Below are 19,756 nucleotides of genomic sequence, written 5' to 3'. Positions count from 1 at the left end.
TAGTTTTCAGTCAATTGGTACCAGAGCAAAACGCGTGCGCCGCCCGGGAATCGAACCCGGGTCGCAAGAATGGGAATCTTGCATGATACCACTACACCAGCGGCGCTGATGGTGTGAGAGAGGGGCGCGAGGTTTATCAATACTGAGATTGAGTGATTCAGGAGGGGGATTTTTATACACAAAGAGATGGAGATGGACAAACTTGGTGTAAACGTGTTCTTACTGCGGCGACCGAGACCGACGCATTAAAAAAAAATAAAAAATAGAGGATGATATTAAATTATGATTATTAGGTTATCCAAGATTTCTGTGATTTGAGCTACACCCATAGACTGTAGGCTACACCATGATGCTACAGAGGTTCACCTGGCTTCACCACCTTCACATTTTAAACCCACAGAGCAGAGGAGAGGAGAGGAAAGAGAGGAGTGGACCACACACAGTTGCAGTGCCACATGACCTTGCTCCTCTCAAAGTATTTTTTTTACACAAGCCACAGCAGCAGCAGAGTGGTTGGCGGGCTGTGGCGCAGTGTGTCTGTCAGACGGAGGGGGCGCTGTGGCCGAGGCCGCGCTGTGACAGCCAAAGGAGAAGAAAGGCCAGCCGGCCGCGAAGAAGAGACGAGGAACAAACATGGCTTCCCCCGTAGGCTGTGAACATTATGCTCGTAGCTGCTTGTTGAAAGTGAGTTAACTTTTCCCAATGAATTACATGTGTTTGTATCACATGTTACACGGAGGCATAATGGTGTCTGATATGTATTGTAGCTCTGCTATCACGAGTAAAGCCCCTCTGGTGGCTCACCACTGGTTGGTTACGTTTGCTCTGTCGTTATTATGACACATTAATGTGTGTCTTACATAGCTCTTATAGTTTAACTGTAACGTTACACCAAAGAAATGGGGTTTAAAGTTGAATTAGTAAAACGAATTAAGTATTGTGTCACACATCATCTCCCCCTTCATTTATGTTGTCTTACTTAGGCAGGTTACTATAGCAGCCAGATAAAAGGAGTTGTTACGGTGTGATATGATGTTAGCCTCTGATATGAGTATGATTGACCTGCAGGCTCCTTGCTGTGGTAAGCTGTACGTGTGTCGGCTGTGCCATGACGCAGAGGAAACCCACCAGATGGACCGGTTCAGAGTCAGAGAGGTGCAGTGCTCTGCGTGTCTGACAGTGCAGCAGGTAACACAGATGTTTCAACTCCACTCTCACTGACTGTAGCAGTGGCAGGGTTATTATAGTTAACTAAAACAGGCAGTGAAAGAATAATTTAGTAAACTGAAATAAAAATGACAGCTTTTACAAAAATGAAAACCAAATAAAAACTAATTAAAACGAATCTGAAAACTAGAAAAATTGCCCTCACAGATATTTAGAGAACGCCACAGGGCCTGCTGGCATGGAGGAGCTATCAACCTGTTTGTTTGTGTGTCTTACCCCTTTCCCACTTATGTATGAGACAGGGGTCAGAAGTAGATTAACAGCAGAGATATCACAGGAGTCCCTGGTTAATGAATTGACCTCAGCTGAGGCTCAGAGCCACCCCAGGCTGAGGCTATTAGTATGCTTTTTCCACATTTTAATTAATCACTCATTTTAAAGTTTAAATTAGTCTCTAAGTGAAAGTATGCCAGAGCAGTAGCCATTTGGAAAAAGTCCAATAATCTGTTAGTTTTTTGACCTCCTCCCATTCATTCTCAATAGGAATTCTTTTTGCAGTTTTTCACAACTTTGAATTCAAAATTGTATTCTATTGAGAAAAGTAATAGCACACCAATCCTGACCGAGCTGTTTTGTTATATAATTTTCCTCAGGGTACTCATATAGCCATAGCTTGGAGGAAGAAAACCCCACAGCTCAATATGGGACTATTTCAAGTATGACCCCCAGGTGGATAAAAGAAAATATATTTTGTGTGAAGCAACTAAAAGGGAAAAATCCCTCAAATTTGAAAGTTCATCTTGGGAGCTCTCACACGAAGCTTCTATAAATCAAGGCTTTCCTCCTAATACTTCACTCTAACGATCTTACCTGTCACCTTCCACTTGTTTTTATGCTGTACTCATGCAGGTGCTGTTTAGCTCACATGACTAACCAATGGTTAAAATGAGTGATGTTGCTCTTTCAGGCACAACAGAATTGCCAACAGTGTCATCTGCAGTTCGGGGAGTATTACTGTGACATTTGCCACTTGTTTGACAAGGATAAGAAGCAATACCACTGTCTGCCCTGTGGAATATGCAGGTGAGCAACAGTAGAGCTTTGATGATTATTCTGCTTGTTACACAACTTTCACAGTTTAAAAGCCTCATACCTTCAGCCACCACAGAACTAAATCAGTAGGCAGCTTTGTTAATACCATGTGTTGTCCAATATCACTGTTGTTGTCATTCTGTATAAGGTGCTTCATACCTGTGTACAGAACTGTGAGAATGAATTTCCCAAAAGGGACAATAAACTTACTAACTAACTTTAATTATCATAATAACCTTAGTAGACGATTCCAACAATCACAACGGATATCTGGGAAACAAAAGTAAAATGTCTAAAGTTGAAGATCCTTTTCACATACTGCAGTGTAAGAAGACACATGCAAATGCACTTCAAATTCAGTCATACAATGTGACCAAGATAACGATGAACCTGCTATTCAAAGCTGTATTTGCAGCGAGTTAGTGTATTTGCATGTGTTTTCTTAAGCTGCAGTGTGTTGAGCTCTCACCACATGATTGACACTTGTTTCAGTGCCACTGTGTTTTGACTCCAACAGGATTGGGCCCAGGGAGAAGTATTTCCATTGTGAAAAGTGTAATCTGTGTTTAGCCCAGGATCTACGAGGAAACCACAAGGTGATTATTACCTGCACTTGTTTCTCATCTTATTTGTCTGCAGAATCTCCACGGCTCCATACTCACTGTTATTTTTCTATGTTTCAGTGTGTTGAAAATGTGTCCAGGCAGAACTGCCCTGTGTGTATGGAGGTAATTGAACACATCATACATTATGTGCTGGTAAACAGAGAAGTTTTGGTTTTTTTCAGTCCTTCGCTTTCTTCACGGTTTGATATGATTTCCTCTGTTTTTACAGGATATTCACACGTCCAGAATTGGAGCTCACGTCCTTCCATGCGGTCATCTTTTACACAAGTATGACTTATTTTTACATAAGTGAACTCATAATTTCAGTAGCTTTGAATTGGAGGATTGAATTATGTATTTTCTGTAGCTAAAAAAAGGGAAAACTAGCCTGACAAGCCAGACTATATCATTAACATGTCTAGTATATATATTTGCTGCCGCTAGGGTGCAGCTAGATCTCTAGGCTAAGGGAAAACACAAAAGTCTTGCAAATTGGTCTACTACAGATTGATTAATATGTGTAATTAAGTTAAAAAATCAGTACAATAATAGTATTAATAATGTATGTTTAATCATAGATCAAGATTAAGAGAAGAAGAGACTTACATGAGATGTTAGAAAAAGAATTAAAAAGAGAGGATTTTGATGGTGTGTATTAATAAATCTCTTAATGCCCTACAGTACATAATCCTTGAATAACTGTAGTGTTTTTTGATAATATTTCAAGATGGCTTAGGACATAATTGACCTGTTTTTCCATTCTCTGCAGGACCTGCTTTGACGACATGGTCAGAACAGGGTACGTCTATAAGCACTATATCCTGGGAATTGTTTTGTTCTGTAAAATATGTTTTTTTTTGTTTTTTTTCAAGGTTATGTATTTAGTTTTTTACTTGAAAAACATTTCAAGAAGGACTGAGTCATGCATCAGTCAGTGTGTTTACATGTTATCCAGGAACCCGGATACGGTACAGAGGCCAAATACAGACGTCAAACATACTTTTTATTTGAATGATAGTAGGAAGTGAAACATGTGGGAAGCCACTCGGCCACCTCTGTGGTTTATAGTTTATTACAGTAGGTTTACTATCACACAAAACATATGGAGGGATTTTAAAATATTTTCAATGTGTTTATTTCTAGACATTCAAAACATATTAAAATACACACAGATTTGTTTTCTTTATGTTCTCACAGAAGTAGGACTGTTTTGCAGATGAGTCACTTGCCACACCACCACAGATCACAGGTCGGGAACCACCGCACTAAATGTTACTTCTCCTTGTTTGTTTCAGAGCGTATCGCTGCCCTCTGTGTATGCACTCTGCCTGTAACATGGAGGACTACTGGGATCAAATAGACATAGAGATCGCTCAGTCACCAATGCCCACTGAATACCAGGGTGCCACTGTCAAAGTAAGGTCCCACTAAGTAGAAGGAGAAAGTAATATTTCAGTTTAGATCTCAGTCAATAAAAGTGGACCTTGGCGATTGTTATTAGAAATCATTCAACTGGTTATCTTTACATGTAACCCATCACCTCTGTTTTTCCTCTCTATAGATTATCTGTAACGACTGCCAGGCCCACTGCGAGGTGCCGTTCCACGTGCTGGGCATAAAGTGCAGCGGCTGCGGCTCCTACAACACAGCACAGGAAGGAGGACTCATCCAGCCGCCCCAGCCGCCCGCCCAACCGCCAGAACAGGACACTGAGAACGAAGCAGAAACTGACACAGAGCCCGAACAGCAAGATCAACCCGAGTGACCCAACGGCACGTTAGCATTACAGCCGCCCACAGAGAGTGACGTCGGGCTGGAGCGTCAGTTCAGCTGTTGATCGTCTCCCGTTCACTTCAGGAAGTCCTATTGAAATGATGTCGGTAAAACGTAGTTTGAAGAAAAAGGTGTGTCCACTTGTCACGTACACCTGTCTGTGCACGCCGTGAAAATGTGTTAGACACGACTGACAGTGTAATCCAGCCTCAGCTAAGCAAGTCGACGTCATAGCGGTTGTCTGCACATTCACCTGATTATGGATTGAGTGAAAGGGAGCGGCGGGGCATTTGTGCAGTGAATAAAAGCTCAAAAAAGGTGAATGTGTTTCAGTCCACATGTGCACCATCCTCAGTGCAACATCTGCACTCCTTCTACTGTCTTGTCTCATGTGCATGCGAGTCAAAGATGAAACTGTATTTTTCTACATCTGACTTCATTGCAGAGTGTGGATCTAATTCACTACCATGTCTCTGATCAAACGTTGATGCTAATTTAAACTGCAACACATGCATCAATTGAATGTTTCCTTCTTGTAATAGACATGTGTTACTATGATTTTTGATATGTTATCATAATGATCTGGCTGCTGTGACAAATGATCCCTTGTTACCCGCGGATGGAAAGTGTGGTTATGTTTACAACGACAGTACTAACTCCTAATAAAAACTTTACTTCACTTCAACAGCATTGTAGTGCGTCATCGTCAGAGCCACTCACTGAATTACAAATAAGAACACTCAATACATTTCTATTTATTTATATATCAGTCTGTAATATGTAGTAGCACCAATATAATACAATTTCCAATAATGAAGGAAATTGAAAAGGTAAATGTAATCTGTAATCTGAGACTATTACAAAGTATCAAGACAACTCTATAGCTACAACAAACACCTGGTGTCAAGCTATAACTGAAATCACATGCTGTCTCCTCTGGGTGGACCCGGCTGGTGGGTCCTGAAGGAGCCAGGACCCCCGCTCAGGGAGGTGACGAGTGGAACCAGCAGGGGAGGGGTTGTGGCCAATGGCTGAGGTGTTGGTTTGATATCATGTGGACTAAAGGGTGGAGTGACTCCCTGGGGGAATCCTTGGTATCCGGTGGTGACGGGGGTGACCCGCGGTTGAGCCGTTGCACCAAAGCCTGGGATTATATCAGTTTGTGGTTTCCCGGGGTGTCGTGGTGAGGCCTCCGTGTCTGGTAGAGCATTGTGACTATTATTGAAGTCCCGCGCAGGATCAGGACCAGCCACGGTCCCAGGAATGTCCACGCCAAGAGCAGTTTGTGAAGGATCGCCTGGCACGATCTGCAGAGCATCAGTGTCTGTGGAGGTCTGCGGGTCCTCAGGGTTTGGCAGTGCTGAGGTGTTGAGTGTGACTGGAGAGACTCCCAGGTCTGCAGAGGGGAGGAGGGCTGGGGGGTCCAGGGCACCGGTCACATCTACAGCTGGAGGCACATCTGGCTCAGTGAGCGGAGGCTGCAGGGAGTCGGGTGAAGCCACGGCGTTAGTCTCCTCTGACGAGTTGGATTCACTGGACTCTGATGACTGCTCACTGAGACAGATCTGTGTGTACAATAAGAAATATGTCAAGTCCACTTATATTGATTTACAGTTGTAATAATAAATGCAACAGAATGGTACAACTACTCACCGGTTTAGACATGACTGCAGTCACCATGACGACAGTGCAAAGTGTAGTCCATAGAAATGCCATTGCTGTGTTTCTTGTATATTCTGAAACACATTCATTTCAGTAGTGTGATGTGACCAAGTGCATTTACTTAGGTTCTGTGCAGATTTGAGGTTTGTCATATTCTGCTTCATTACACTTCACTTGCTGTTAAGAGTTAATGTGCATATTCTTCACATTATTCTTCATTATTATTCTTCATAAAATAAGCTTCTATGCATGATTCAACAAAACATCTGCCTCCAGTCTTTTATAGTCTGGAGCAAAGCAAATTAACTTTCTAAAAATCTTTTTTTTCCCCCTTTTGTTATAGCCTGCTGATGTTTCACAATACAGAGACTAATTTCTACAATATTTTAAGTAGTTAGAATAATTAGCCTGTTATTTAACTGCTTGGCAAAACCTTTCATGACTACATTATAGATAGTATCATCTTAAGATTTTACATATTTACTCCAGTAGTAAAATTATCTGCTCCTTTTTATCTGTTTTACATAACTGTATCAATAACATTGCAGAGAACATAATACAATTAGAAAATGTAAAATGTATTGTTTTCTTACCTTTATAGGTTGAATTTCTCCTGCACACCATAGGATACAGCAGAGTAATGCTAAAATGTACCAACTCCACCATCAACTAATTTCTGCTTAGCCTTGCATTTATACAGTTGTTGATATGCGTGGGTACAGTAGTGGTGATTTATTACCTGGTCTATGTTATTCAATGCAGCTCTGCCTCATGAACAATCAAAGCTAAATCACTGACCACCCCCACCTTCCGTGAAATTAGAGAGTGCTGAAAACTTGCAGGATAATGAGAGAATAAGTCGCTGGACCACAAGAGCTTATTTACAAGCAGAGTAAACATGTGTGATTTGTGGTTTTGGAGTGAACAATAGGAAGAATCCATGTCAGACTTTAAATACATGTCATTACAGTGTCTCAACATACAGACAAAGAAAGCCACCTTATGTGACAGACAAAAAAAAGTTCAGGAAACTGGGATGATGGCATGTGTACTCCAGACGTGTTTAGCATTTCTTAAACTAGGGAATGAATTAGCAGGTTGAGTGATGATGAAAACTGTTAGCTGCTGCTGCCTTCATCTGGTTGAATACAGAGAGAGATTAGTTATTGTGTTGTGGATCAAAAACTTCAACTCTCCTGTACTTTGAGATCTGAGGCCACATAAAGTAGGCAGCAGGTTCTCCTCCCAGGCCACAGTGCTTCCTATGCCAAATGTTTGTCCTCCCTCCAGAATTACAAACTATTGCTGGTCACAAACTTCAGATGCCATCATATATGACCATGTCATTGGCCATAACTCAAAATCTGAAATAACGCCACTGGAAACAGAGGAAAATGCAAACTGTTTATTTAAAAACAGCCTCAGTCCACAGACAATACCACTTCCTGCAGAGAAAGGAGGTCAAGTCCCTCATCCCAAAGCACAGTAAGACGAGCAGGGACCCTGCTGATTTATGGAGTCTTGAGGTCAGACTCTGTCTTTTCTGTATCTACTGGGGCAGATGTCATGCTGGGGGTGGTCTCGGCCTTCTTCTCCAGGTCTGTCATACATGTATCCCTGACGCTGGCTGGAGTCTCCCTCCTACAGGAAGGAAAGACAAAGGACACATGAATGAACAAACAGTTGCTAGAAGTGGCAAAATATGCAATTCCCCCACAGACATCAAATGTAGACATGCATTGAATTATTCAGGTCAGTGTCTCTACGGTGTCTCTCTGCTGTAGTTACACTGCTTGTCTAATTAGAATACAGACTCCAATGTCAGTCCATGTAGTTTCAGGTTGATGATGGGTTGCTTTGATTTGTTGGTGACATTAGAGATGAGTTTTAAGTAAATTTCTTATGAAAGGCGGGGCCGTTGTATAGGGGAGAAAGGTGATGATAATTCTAGGGGCCCAGTGCCCAGTGGGGCCCCATAAAAAACCCAGTAGTCTAATCTTTGTATGACTGATTTATTCTGCGTAAGACCCTGACTAATACTCATAGTACACTGTAAAAACTCAACATCTTTCCAAGAATATGTCTTATTTCTTGTCCAAATGTCTCATTTCTAGTCAAAACTAATCTCTTTCCACTTAAAATAAGACTCATTACCTAAAAATTAACTTGTTTTTAGATAATTTTCACTTAATTCACAATAGAAAAATCTGCCAGTGAAAGTAAGTTTTTTGTGCTTGTAATAAGAAAAACTTGCTCCACTATCAGATTTTTTCTACTTATTCCAAGTGAAAATCTGCTTGAAAGAAGTAAAAAGTGTCTAAAAACAAGCTACTTTTAATATGATGAGTCTTATTTTAAGTAAAATGAGATTTGTTTTGACTAGAAATAAGACAAATATTCTTGCTAAGATACTTGAGTTTTTGCAGTGTAATGCTGCATTAGCATCAAAACAAAGCAGGCTAAATAAAAAAACAATACATGCATAGTCTAAGAAAAAAAAGGAAAAGTTAGGGGGAGGGGCCCACTTTAGTATTCTTTAAGGGGGCCCAGAATTCCTAGCAACGGCCCTGATGAAAGGAAAACGTTTAAAGCTTCAGGACGTTGGATCAATGGGTTTTAAAAAAACAAAAAACAAACACACCTCGTGTTGGCACTCTTCTTCCTCTTAACCACCACTGCCAACACAGAAATGACCACCACCCCTGCACCGAGGCCAGCTGCGCCGTAGATGATGGGACGCTGCATGGTCTTCAGGAGAGGGTCCTGACAGGAGTCGCCGCTGTAACCCAGTGAACACACGCACACGGTGTCCCCGCTGTTGTCCACACAGCGTCCGTTACCGCTGCAGTATCTCTGGCTGCACTGCTGGGCGTCCAGGTTCACCAGCTGGCTGCTGACGTTCAGGGTGGTGTTCAGGTCCATGTTTTCAGACAGAGGGGGCAGAGGGGAGGGAGGGGGAGGAGAGCTGTGAGGCTGGGTGGAAGCACGGACCTCCACTCCTGTCCACTGCTTCAGACCAACACCTAGAAGACAGTGGAGTGACAAGTTGTTGAAGGTGTTCTGTTCTTCATTTCATGACATATTCTAGTTATTATTTAAAGGAGACATATTATGCCCCTTTTTTCCACAAATTAAAATAGTTCCTAGGCAATATGCCTGCAACATGCTTCAGTCAAATACCCCAAGAATCAAACATCACAGCTTTTTTCCATCCTCTCAAAACAGCCCTGTCCAGAACGGCTGGTTTCAGTGCGTGTCCCTTTAAGTGAACCACTGCTCGCCTCACCCCACCCCAGTTACTGGTACTCACAGGTAGGGATGGTATGATGCAAATTCAAAAACTAATGACATCAATGGATGACAACTGAGGGAACAGCTCATAAAACCACATGAATTTCAATATCGGAGCGTGAAAATTACTTTTTGTCAAGCCTCACATTTTGGGGGCCAGAAGGCAAGCCAAACACTTAAATATATGTTAAAGAGCCTTGAAGAAGTGATATATCCATAATATGTCCCCTTTGAAAAATAAAAAGAAGGACGTATAAATACTGGTACTCACAGTTCTCATCAGAGTGGTCGGAGCAGTCCACATGTCCGTTACAGAACTTCTCAATCGGTAGGCACAGTTGATCCAGACATGGCCTGGTGCCAGCTGGGCAGCCCTGCTCTGGGCTGCAGTGGGTGGCATTCACAAGAGTGTGATCATGACCACACTTGCATGTGCGACCTCCTGGGGTAGCGAGGCACAGATGCTGACAGTTGCCGTTGTTTCCTGTGCACTGGTTGGAACCTGGCGAAGCAAGCAGACCATCATCAGGCTGTGTTGATGCCAACTTTATGACCAAGGTATCATGAGGCGTGGCTCTCTCATACCAGTCTGACTTGACTTGCTAAATGCCTTCAAGCTGACCACCTCTGTGCCAACTTCAAACCACAGCTTGTTCTGCTGCTGCTCATCTCTGTACCAGAGCCTGGTCTTGTCTGGGGGGGGGGGAACCAACACAAAGAAATGAAGCTCAACATCTCAGTTAAACATATATACAGTTTTCTTATGGAGGCAACTTAGCTTGACTTACTTAGATACAGTATAAAAAATAGACACAACCTACAGTAGCACCACCTGCTAGTTGGTGCCTGCAAATTGTACATGCATTTCATCAGCATGTATGAGACATTACCATCAACAGTCATCCAAAACAGTGAATCATCACTCAGAGCCACAGCAGCCAGTTCACCACCAGCCTTCAGTTCTCTGTATCCAGAGCCATCAAGTTGGACAGAGCCAATGATCCCGAAACCTGGGACAGAATCCATGATGTTACCACTTTCCTGAACAAATAACAACTTCATTCCAGAGCATTTCTGACTCTCAGTCTATGAAATTTAAAACTTCACCACAAATCTTATGAACATTCTTACCGGAGTCAGCCCAGTAAATGGTGTCCCCGTTACCGGAGAAAACCAGAGATGTGGGCTGGACGGCGTCCTTCCACACCACCCGCCGCTCGGCACCGTCCATGTTGGCACACTCTACGGTGGCTACGGTGTGTGTACCCTGCCGAGCCAAGTTGGTAAAACAAACTCTCCCGCTGGGTGGATGGAGCGCGATGGACTCCACTCTGCCGACGCCTTCCTTTACCAGCACGGCGGTGTGGGCGCCTGTGGTGGAGGTGACCTGCAGACGGGGCTGCTTGTTGCTGCTCCAGTAGACGTTAAGAGTCACCCAGTCCAGGGCCATGGCAGTGACGGTGTCACCCAGGAGTCGGAGAAGCTGACCTTGGATTGGGGTGCCGAAAATAATAGTTTCAAAGATGCATTGAGATTCTTAATGGGACGATTCTAGATATGTGACAATTAAATAATTCATTCAAGTTTGATGATGTAGTTACATACAGGGACAGTGATTTATTTTTATTTTAAAGCACAATGCCAAGATTTACGTTTTGTTTTTGAGAAATTAACAAGTGCACCTTTAAATAGGCTTAAACCTTTTCCTTGTGTGTTCAGAGTCAGACTCCAAGGAAGCTGCTGTGTTGTGGAAATGCATTTAAATTATATTTTCTATTTAATTGTATGTAAATAAATGGCTGTCATATTTATCTGACTATTTAAAGGGATAGTTCAACATCCATCCAAATTGGCCCATTGCCATAATCCCTATAGTTTTAGGAGTAGGTTTGTTACCTTTATTTGTCAGTGTGAGCTATTTGTAGAACGGCGGAGCAGAGCCACAAGCTGCTCAGAGCTACGCTACAGAGGCTAATGGGATTTCTTGTATTTCTCAGCAATACACAATCCAACAACTCCAAAATGCTCTCGTGGACAAGTTGTGACCTGCACATTCACCACACTATGAGATAAAACGTTACGAGACAGTGTTGTTTGAGGCAAATGCAGAGACTACTTGCTGAAAAACTGTCCCTGACGGAAACGTACATCAGTGGTTTTACATGAATTTACCTCAAAAACAACTGTCTGGTAACGTTGTGTTATTATCTCATAGCGTGGGGAGTGTGCAAGTCACAACTTGTCCATGAGGGCGTTTGAGTTGTTGGATTGTGTATTTGATGAGTTTGATGAGGGAAACCAAGAAATCCCATTAGCCTCTGTATAGCGTAGCTCTGAGCAGCTCACGGCTCTGCTCCGCTGTTCTAAAAATAGCTTGCACCGACAATTAAAGGTAACAAACCTACTGCTATGATAATAGGGATTATGGCAATGGGCGAATTAGGGTTAGGCACATGCAGGCACAACATGCACATGACTAACCTTGGGAGGTCAAGACCGAGTCCTTCAGCTTGAAGGAGCTGAGTGAAGTTGTGCCATCATCCGCCAAGAGTAAGGTGCGATCACGTAGGTTGTAATCCATGATGGCAGCTTCATTGACGCTGGGCACCTGCAGCGCCAGGTGTTCAGGCCAGCCCTTCAGCTCTGTCGCTGTGTGTTGAGACTGCAGGTATATCTACAGAAATCACTGGGATTATTACACTGTACATCATGTAAGGACAGTATGTAATATGTAAATAAAGATGTCTCACTGGAGGTTATACAGAGGCTAATGCAAACAGATTAAACCTTGTGTAACTTCGCAGCACAGCCCCACCTGTGTGACAGTGGAAGGAGACAGTATGAGCAGGAAGGCAGAGTTGACCAGGCTGGAGCAGGTCACACCGTCCTCAGCCAGCAGGAGACGGGAGGGACACTTGCACACAGCCCTGGGCCCTGGGGCCAACACACACATGTGGGAACAGTCCATCTTCTCACAGGGGTTTTGGCCGCCCATCTGGAGCAACTGGTGGATGATCTGCAAAACAGAAGTACCAGAAGTGTTATGGTGCATGTCTACATTTTACCATGTGCTGATAAATGTTTTAAGTTCTTAATTTTAACATTCATTTCTACAGCTTCAACTTCTCCCCACAGGTAAACCCACTAATTCTTGTAAATTCACAGTACTGTGGTAAAATTGGTTAAATCCTATGCAAGGCTTCAAACAAACAGTACAATGTCACCGCTGTGCGCACCCGATTCGTCAAGCCTCTGTGAGCACTTCACACATGCAGGTGATCCAGTTTCAGTAACGGTGTCCATTATACATTGGTGCCCATTTCTAAATTCCAAACCGTTTGCTCACCTTCACACCAAAAGGTTGTCTGGGCCTTTTCAGGAGAATTTGACGGTTTTTGCCAGACATTTTATGAGCAGCCTGCACCACTCGCTTCTTGGCATCGGTCCAGTAGAGCATGTCATTGAACACTGCCAGGGAGAATGGGTTGGCGGTTTCTTTCATCTGGAGGATCTGAAAATAAGATTTGTGCATTGCATTCTTTATTTAGTAATCTGACATTTAGTAATCTGACTTGGTGCTACTCTGAAAATCCGTTATATAAAACTACACTAAAACCAAATTTTGCAAAGAGTTCTGCAGCAAGATTTTAGATGGACGCATGTATTTTAAGGACAACTTCGTTATTTGTTTTTCCCTTTTTCTCTCGTCTGTCCATGTCACATGTTCACGTTTATCTTTGAATGAAAATGAATCAATCAAGTATATAAAAAAAAAAAAAAAAAACACCTTCTCTTCATAATCGTTTACCTGAATATCATTTCCCTCCAGTGTCGCTGACCCAATTGCCCCGAGTCTTTCATCTGTCCAGTAGACTCTGTCTGAGTGGGTGTCCACAGCTACACCACCAGGCCAGCCCAGACTGGAGTTCACCACTGCTCTCCTCTCTGACCCGTCCATCCCAGCCCGCTCGATCTTCACTACATTACCAATCTCTGTCCAAAACATCAGACTGGTAGACAAATTCAAGACTTTGAAGACACAAGAGAAACCTTAAAGACCTGTATTCACATACTAAAAAAAAAATCACACTCACCCTTTTTGTGGCATCAGGGCCAGAGAGCGGGGCTGGTCCAGGTCTTCGTCCAGGATGACACTGTGGTCCGGAGACTCCATGGTGGCTTTGACCAGTCTGGTGGCAACAATCTGACTGTTAACGCCGTCAATCCAGTACAGGTTCCTGCCGAGCCAGTCAACAGCTACAGAATCAGCCCGGATTCCTGTGGAAACAAGTGACCTTGTATATGACAGCTGCTTTAATATCGACACAGTCGCTTGCAATATTTCTTCTACCGGACCTTTAATCAGAGTTCCCGTGGTCTTCTGGTCCAGTGAGGACCACCTGATGTTCTCACTGTCCAGACTGACCCAGAAGACCTTCTGCTCTTTCCAGTCGTAGTCCACAGACAGGATGGCCTTCTTGGCAGAGGATGATAACACATCTACGCTGCCACTGCGTAAGCCGACCAAGAAGAGGTCCGTCTGTACCGACAACAACAGGAAGGGTTCACCTGAGGGAGGTGGAAAAGATATACAGTGTTCAGTGGTGCCTCTTAATCCGAGTAGATGCTTTTTTTGAGTACACAAGTCACTTTGCCTCATGAAACTGTCAGCTCATATCAGTTTCATATGTTACACAGAAAAAAAATAAAATGATATAGCAATTTGCTAGTTTGTGTTTGTCCAGACTCAGACTGAGCAGGGTAACTGTTTCTCAGCTGTTCAGGTTGTTTCATCTCTGACATTTTCCCTTCCAGTCAGTTGTGCAGGCCAGTGAGAACTGTACCTGTGATCTTGCAGCTGCGTCCACCTGCCTTCATGACGTAGCCGGGGTAACAGTCACATTGGTAGGAGCCAGGGGTGTTGATGCACAGCTGACTGCACACAGCTGGGCTCCGACTGTCACACTCGTCAACATCGGCGCACGTTACCCTGTCCTCCGTGAGGCTGAACCCTGCTGAACAGCCACACAGCTGCAATGCACAGCGAGAACCAGGTATTAGGAGCTACAGCACTGAAGTTTGCATTTGTCCATTATTGTGATTACATCTCTCTGCCTCCATGTCAAGACACTACTGTGCCAGATGGTGCGTTTACTTGATGTTGATTAAAAATCGAGTCAAAGTTGGAGATGCAGGTCCTCACCGTTCCCTGCGGTGTGCTGTAGCAGCTCTGGGAACAGCGGCTGTTATCCGTCTGTGCACAGTTTATCTGGCAGCTACCTCCCTCGTCTGAGCCGTCTGCACAGTTAGTGATGCTGTTGCACACCAGGACTGGATCCAGACACTCCTGGCTGCCACACTGGAACTGGTGAGGGAGGCAAGCCACCAGCCCACCTGGTACATATACACACAGTCACCCTTTCCATGTTGAATACAGAATCTAACAAATTCATCTCTTATGGACCTCATGGAATCTACACTGAAAACCAAGGCCAAATGTCTGGATAAACAAATGTAATGTTTAGTAACACTTCCCCATCACTAATATCACTGAAGCTTTAGGAGTAAAGTGACTCAGACAGGAAATACAGGTACATGTCTTAATTTCATAAGTAAAAATAAATAAATAAAAAAAAGCCTCCCATTAAAACTGCACTTCTTCCAGTGTTTTATCTACTCACATTCAGTCTCGTCACTGCCGTCCTCACAGTCCTTCATGCCGTCACACCTCCAGGCTGTTGGGATACACTTGGTCTTAGATTTGCACAACCACTGGAACTCTCCACAGCTGGGTTGAGCCGGAGGACAGTCCTAAAGAGGAACATGTGGATTATTTGACCGTCGTCTGATGTCATTTCACTCTGATTTGAAAACTCGGGCACTGTGTCTGCTGGTAAAATGTTTGGGCTAGATCAAGCACCAGCCTCTCTGAAGATATCTAGAGCTGTGTCCCAAATCTGTGCCACTAATCAGTTCTAACTGGGGTTTCAGGGGGAAGTATCCTGTATAATTAAGAATTTTATTGTTTGTGCATCATTTATGTACACCATTTCCTTATGTGATGCATTGTGAGGAGCTGGAGAAGCTGCTGAAGCTGATACCTTAGGATGGCCTCAAAAAACATGAATTATGCATCAAAATGTGTGGCATACTAAGGAACAATAGGGTATAAAAATCACCCTATATTGCATATTGTACAGTTATGGACACATTGTAAGTACCATACTGTTCTGACCTTTGACCACTTGGCGAAGGAGTATGAAAAAGTCTCACTGGAAGTCATCCTAAAAAACTAAGTTTGTACTAAGAGCTAAGCTTTCAAGATGAATACAGTCGTAAAATGCCAGAGGTGAATTATAAATTTGTGGCGTTGCTTTCAACAACCTTCTCGTCGGTGCCATCTTTGCAGTCCTGGTCTCCGTCACAGATCCACTCCTGGACCAGACACTCCTTGCTCTGGATGCAGCGGTGTTTGGTGGTGCAGACCGGTGCCTTGGTGCAGCTCTCCTCATCAGAGTGGTCCCGGCAGTCTGGGTGACCGTCACAACGCATTGTGGCCGACACACACTGGCCGCTGGTGCATTTAAACTCGGTGGCACTGCAGTCCTCATCAGCTGTGGGGTGGAGATGAACTATACCATAACACAGATGCAATAACCCAGTTAGTGAATATTAACGACCTGGTTCGGGGACGACCTACCGCAGTTGGCCTCATCACTGCCATCCCAACAGTCCATCTCCCCATCGCAGAGGAAGCTCTTAGGGACGCAGCGGGTCTTGTCGTCACATTGGTGATCACAGTTATCCAAGTCTTTGGCACAGTCCTTCTCGTCGGAGCGGTCCTGACACTGAGGCACACTGTCACACACCTGGCTCAGCTCGATGCACTTTTTTCCATGGGCACACTGGAACTGATCTGCAGAGAACACATGCTCCGATCAGGACTCGGGCAACTTACAGTTGGGTTTAGTTTATTATTTCATTTGGTCGAGATTGAACTACAGTTTTTTAATTCATCATCAAGATTGTTCCACAGCTTTACTCCCTCGATGGATGTACAATGTTCTAACATAACTTTTTTTGGAAGATTTCAAGTCCCCTTAGGTTGTTCTGGCACTCTCTCAGCCTAAACCAGTGTGTTTCAACCTTGGGGTCGGGACCCCACGTGGGGTCACCTGGAATTCAAATGGGGTCGCCTGAAATGTAATTGATTTAAAAAATAAAATAAAAGACCAATTATTAACCTTTTAAGAATTATGATTAAAACTCGAATATAAATCAAGCTCAAATAAAATGCAACATAAAATCTGAGCTGGTGCATATTGATCGACTGGGGTCACCAGAAATTTGTGATGTCAAAATGGGGTCACGAGCTAAAAAAGGTTGTGAGCCACTGGCCTAAACAGTTCCTGGACACAGCTTGGAAGCAGCTGGTTATGTGCTTTATAGTGAAAGTGGTTTGAAGCTTCACTAGGTATATTTTTAGTACGTTTAATTTAATAAAGAGAGAGTTTGTTGGGTCAACTTAGCCCGCTTTGGAAAAATCATGTTGTGCATCTCCAGCTTTAGTGGACTGAACATACACATCTACATACGCACATCTCTCAGCTCGACACTACATTGATCTTTATGTTGTTATGCCGCAGGGCTCGTTTGTGTTCATCGACCTATGAATGATGTGTGCTGTCATGTTTGCTAAACACAATACAACTTTATATTCATGTTTTGACACCCTCATATCTGCTGATCGTCCTGAATGTCAGAACGCAACCTGTTCTTGGAAGAAAAAGGTATTTGATCAATGCACTTTTATGTAGTAATATAATATGACCCACTGGGGGGCAGTAAAGCCATGCTTAACCCACATACAGGGAATCAGACCCACATGTACCAGCCTGGGCCACCAGATTACCTGATTCACATGCTGATGTGCACTCTTCCTCATCCGAGCCATCTCTGCAGTCTGCCTCGCCGTCACACACATGGCTATAAGGGATACACTCTGCGTTGTCCCTGCAGGGTGTAGCACCCAAAGGACATTTGATGGGGGTACTAGGACCGACAGATACAGGAGGTTCAGGGGTAGTTGTGCTCTTCTCTTTCTTTTCATACTGAGCTTCCTCTTGGTCTGCTTTCGTTGAAATATGTTGAATGAGATAAATAAACTCAAGATTACTTCACGTGGAAGTTCTAAATACAAGTGATCATCTCCAGTAAACATTTGTGATTTCAGCCTACCGCAGTTTTCTTCGTCGGTGCCATCCAAACAGTCCCTCTCTCCGTCACAGAGGAAGTTTGAGGGCAGGCAGCGACTCTTACCGTCACACTGGTGGACACAGCCCTCGGTTTGCTTCACACAGTGCAGTTCATCAGAACGGTCCTGACACTGGGGCACACCATCACAAACCTGGTCCTTGTCAATGCACTTCTTCCCATGGGCACACTGGAACTCATCTGTATGGACATAAGAGAATAGCCTTAAAATCTGTATAACATTTGTGCTAGCAGCTAGAATGTATGATGGAGTCTTTATCTGACACAATATGTTGCTTTTCTTTTTTGGGTACACCCATCTTACACTATTACAGTATTGTACAGTTTCTCTATAAAAATCCTTTGAGACAGTCATTTTCAACTTTTAGTATCATCTAAAACGACTTCTTGATGAGAGTTATAACATTTTATACTCCTCTTATGGGTCAAAACGACCCTCAGAGTACTTGATGTCATTATGCATTTCATCTGAATTAAGTGTTGTACCTTCATTGCATTTAGAGGCACAGTCCTCTTCGTCTGAACCATCCTTGCAGTCAGGCTCTCCATCACATAGATGGCTGTAGATGACACACTCTCTACCATCCTTGCACCGTTTAGAGCCAAGGCCGCAATTCAAAGGACTCCTTGCAGATGAAACAACTATTTGGAACAAGTGAAATAAATGTTGCTGATCATACGTGAGGTGACAAACATCATTTTGATTGAACAATAATGTGTAAAGTCGAACCAGACTGTGTGTTTGGTTCATCTGGCTCACCTTCCGAGGACTCTGACAGCTGCAGTAAGACAAAAAGAAACATCCACCTCATCCACAAACATCCACCCATGGCCGCAGACAAAAGAAAATAGAAAAAATGCCGCAGGCCGCCACAACGTAGCATTTATAATTGTACCAGGTGGCGCCAATACAACTTAATTGAACACCTGGGTGAGGGGAGGAGCTATTGCTTCTTCCCGTCCAAAAAAAAAGTCACCACTTGGATTGAACTAAGCTAATGGTAAGAACCTCCCATTGGATAATTACTGCATGGATGATTTATGTTTCAGCAGGCAACTTATTTAACCTTAACTGATGTAGTCTCATTTAAACAACCATGTCAGAAGACAAATCCTGTGGTCATGGAAAAGATGTTAATCTGTTTCACAAGGGTCAAATTATTGGCATGAATCAAGCAAATAAAACATTAAAACACTAAAATTGGGTTAAGAACTACCCAACGCATTATTAAAAACTGAAAGGATATAGGGGGGAACTATCATCTTCAAAGAAGGAACGTGGTCCAATGTGACCACAGACCTTAATTCCCTTGACAATCTTTAATTAATTATTATTATTAATGCAATTATTATCATTAATGCAACTCTGGACGGAAATAAATGTTGAGACATTGCAGAAGTTTATCAAAATGATGCCACAGCAAATGCATGCGGTAGTTAAAAAATGGGATATTGGAGTGTGTGACTTTTTTAACAGGCAGTGTAGCCTATGATTAACCTGAACATCAGATGTTGTTTATATGTTATAAATGCAGGTAAAGACCATAGGTAAAGACACAGAGAGACTAACTGGATTTCCTGAAATAAGAAAATTAGGCCTTATATGACTTGATTTTTGCTTTATTTTGTGTTTCGAGCCCCCCCCCCCCCCCCCCCCCCCCCCAATTTGGAATATGCAAATGGTGATTTCAATGTCAAGAACAAAAATGCCTTTACCTGCAAACCCATCTGAATGACAGTATAAAACCATGCTGTCAAATAAACAATAAGGCTTGACAAGGACGTGCGCCAGTACTCAGGGCAATCCTCCAATCAGATTTTGAATGGGCGGGACGAAGCGCTCGTACGTAGCAATCAGGGTTGTTGTTATTTCCGGTCTACCTAACCTGGCT

At 43.3% G+C, this 19,756-nt stretch overlaps 1 protein-coding gene across 1 annotated transcript; it reads left to right on the top strand.

The window, feature by feature from the left end:
• Positions 1-599: 599 nt before the first annotated feature.
• rchy1 (ring finger and CHY zinc finger domain containing 1) lies at positions 600-5,287 on the top strand. The gene is made up of 9 exons (XM_083978327.1): positions 600-684; positions 1,069-1,188; positions 2,135-2,250; positions 2,777-2,855; positions 2,943-2,987; positions 3,094-3,152; positions 3,634-3,663; positions 4,160-4,280; positions 4,426-5,287. The coding sequence occupies exons 1-9, from the start codon at positions 634-636 to the stop codon at positions 4,627-4,629; spliced, it is 825 nt and encodes a 274-aa protein (XP_083834453.1). The 5' UTR covers positions 600-633; the 3' UTR covers positions 4,630-5,287.
• The last annotated feature ends 14,469 nt before the right edge of the window (positions 5,288-19,756 follow it).

This window comes from Trachurus trachurus (assembly GCF_905171665.1).
Source record: "Trachurus trachurus genome assembly, chromosome: 9".
NCBI lineage: Eukaryota > Metazoa > Chordata > Actinopteri > Carangiformes > Carangidae > Trachurus > Trachurus trachurus.
This window is presented reverse-complemented; position numbering and strand designations above follow the sequence as displayed.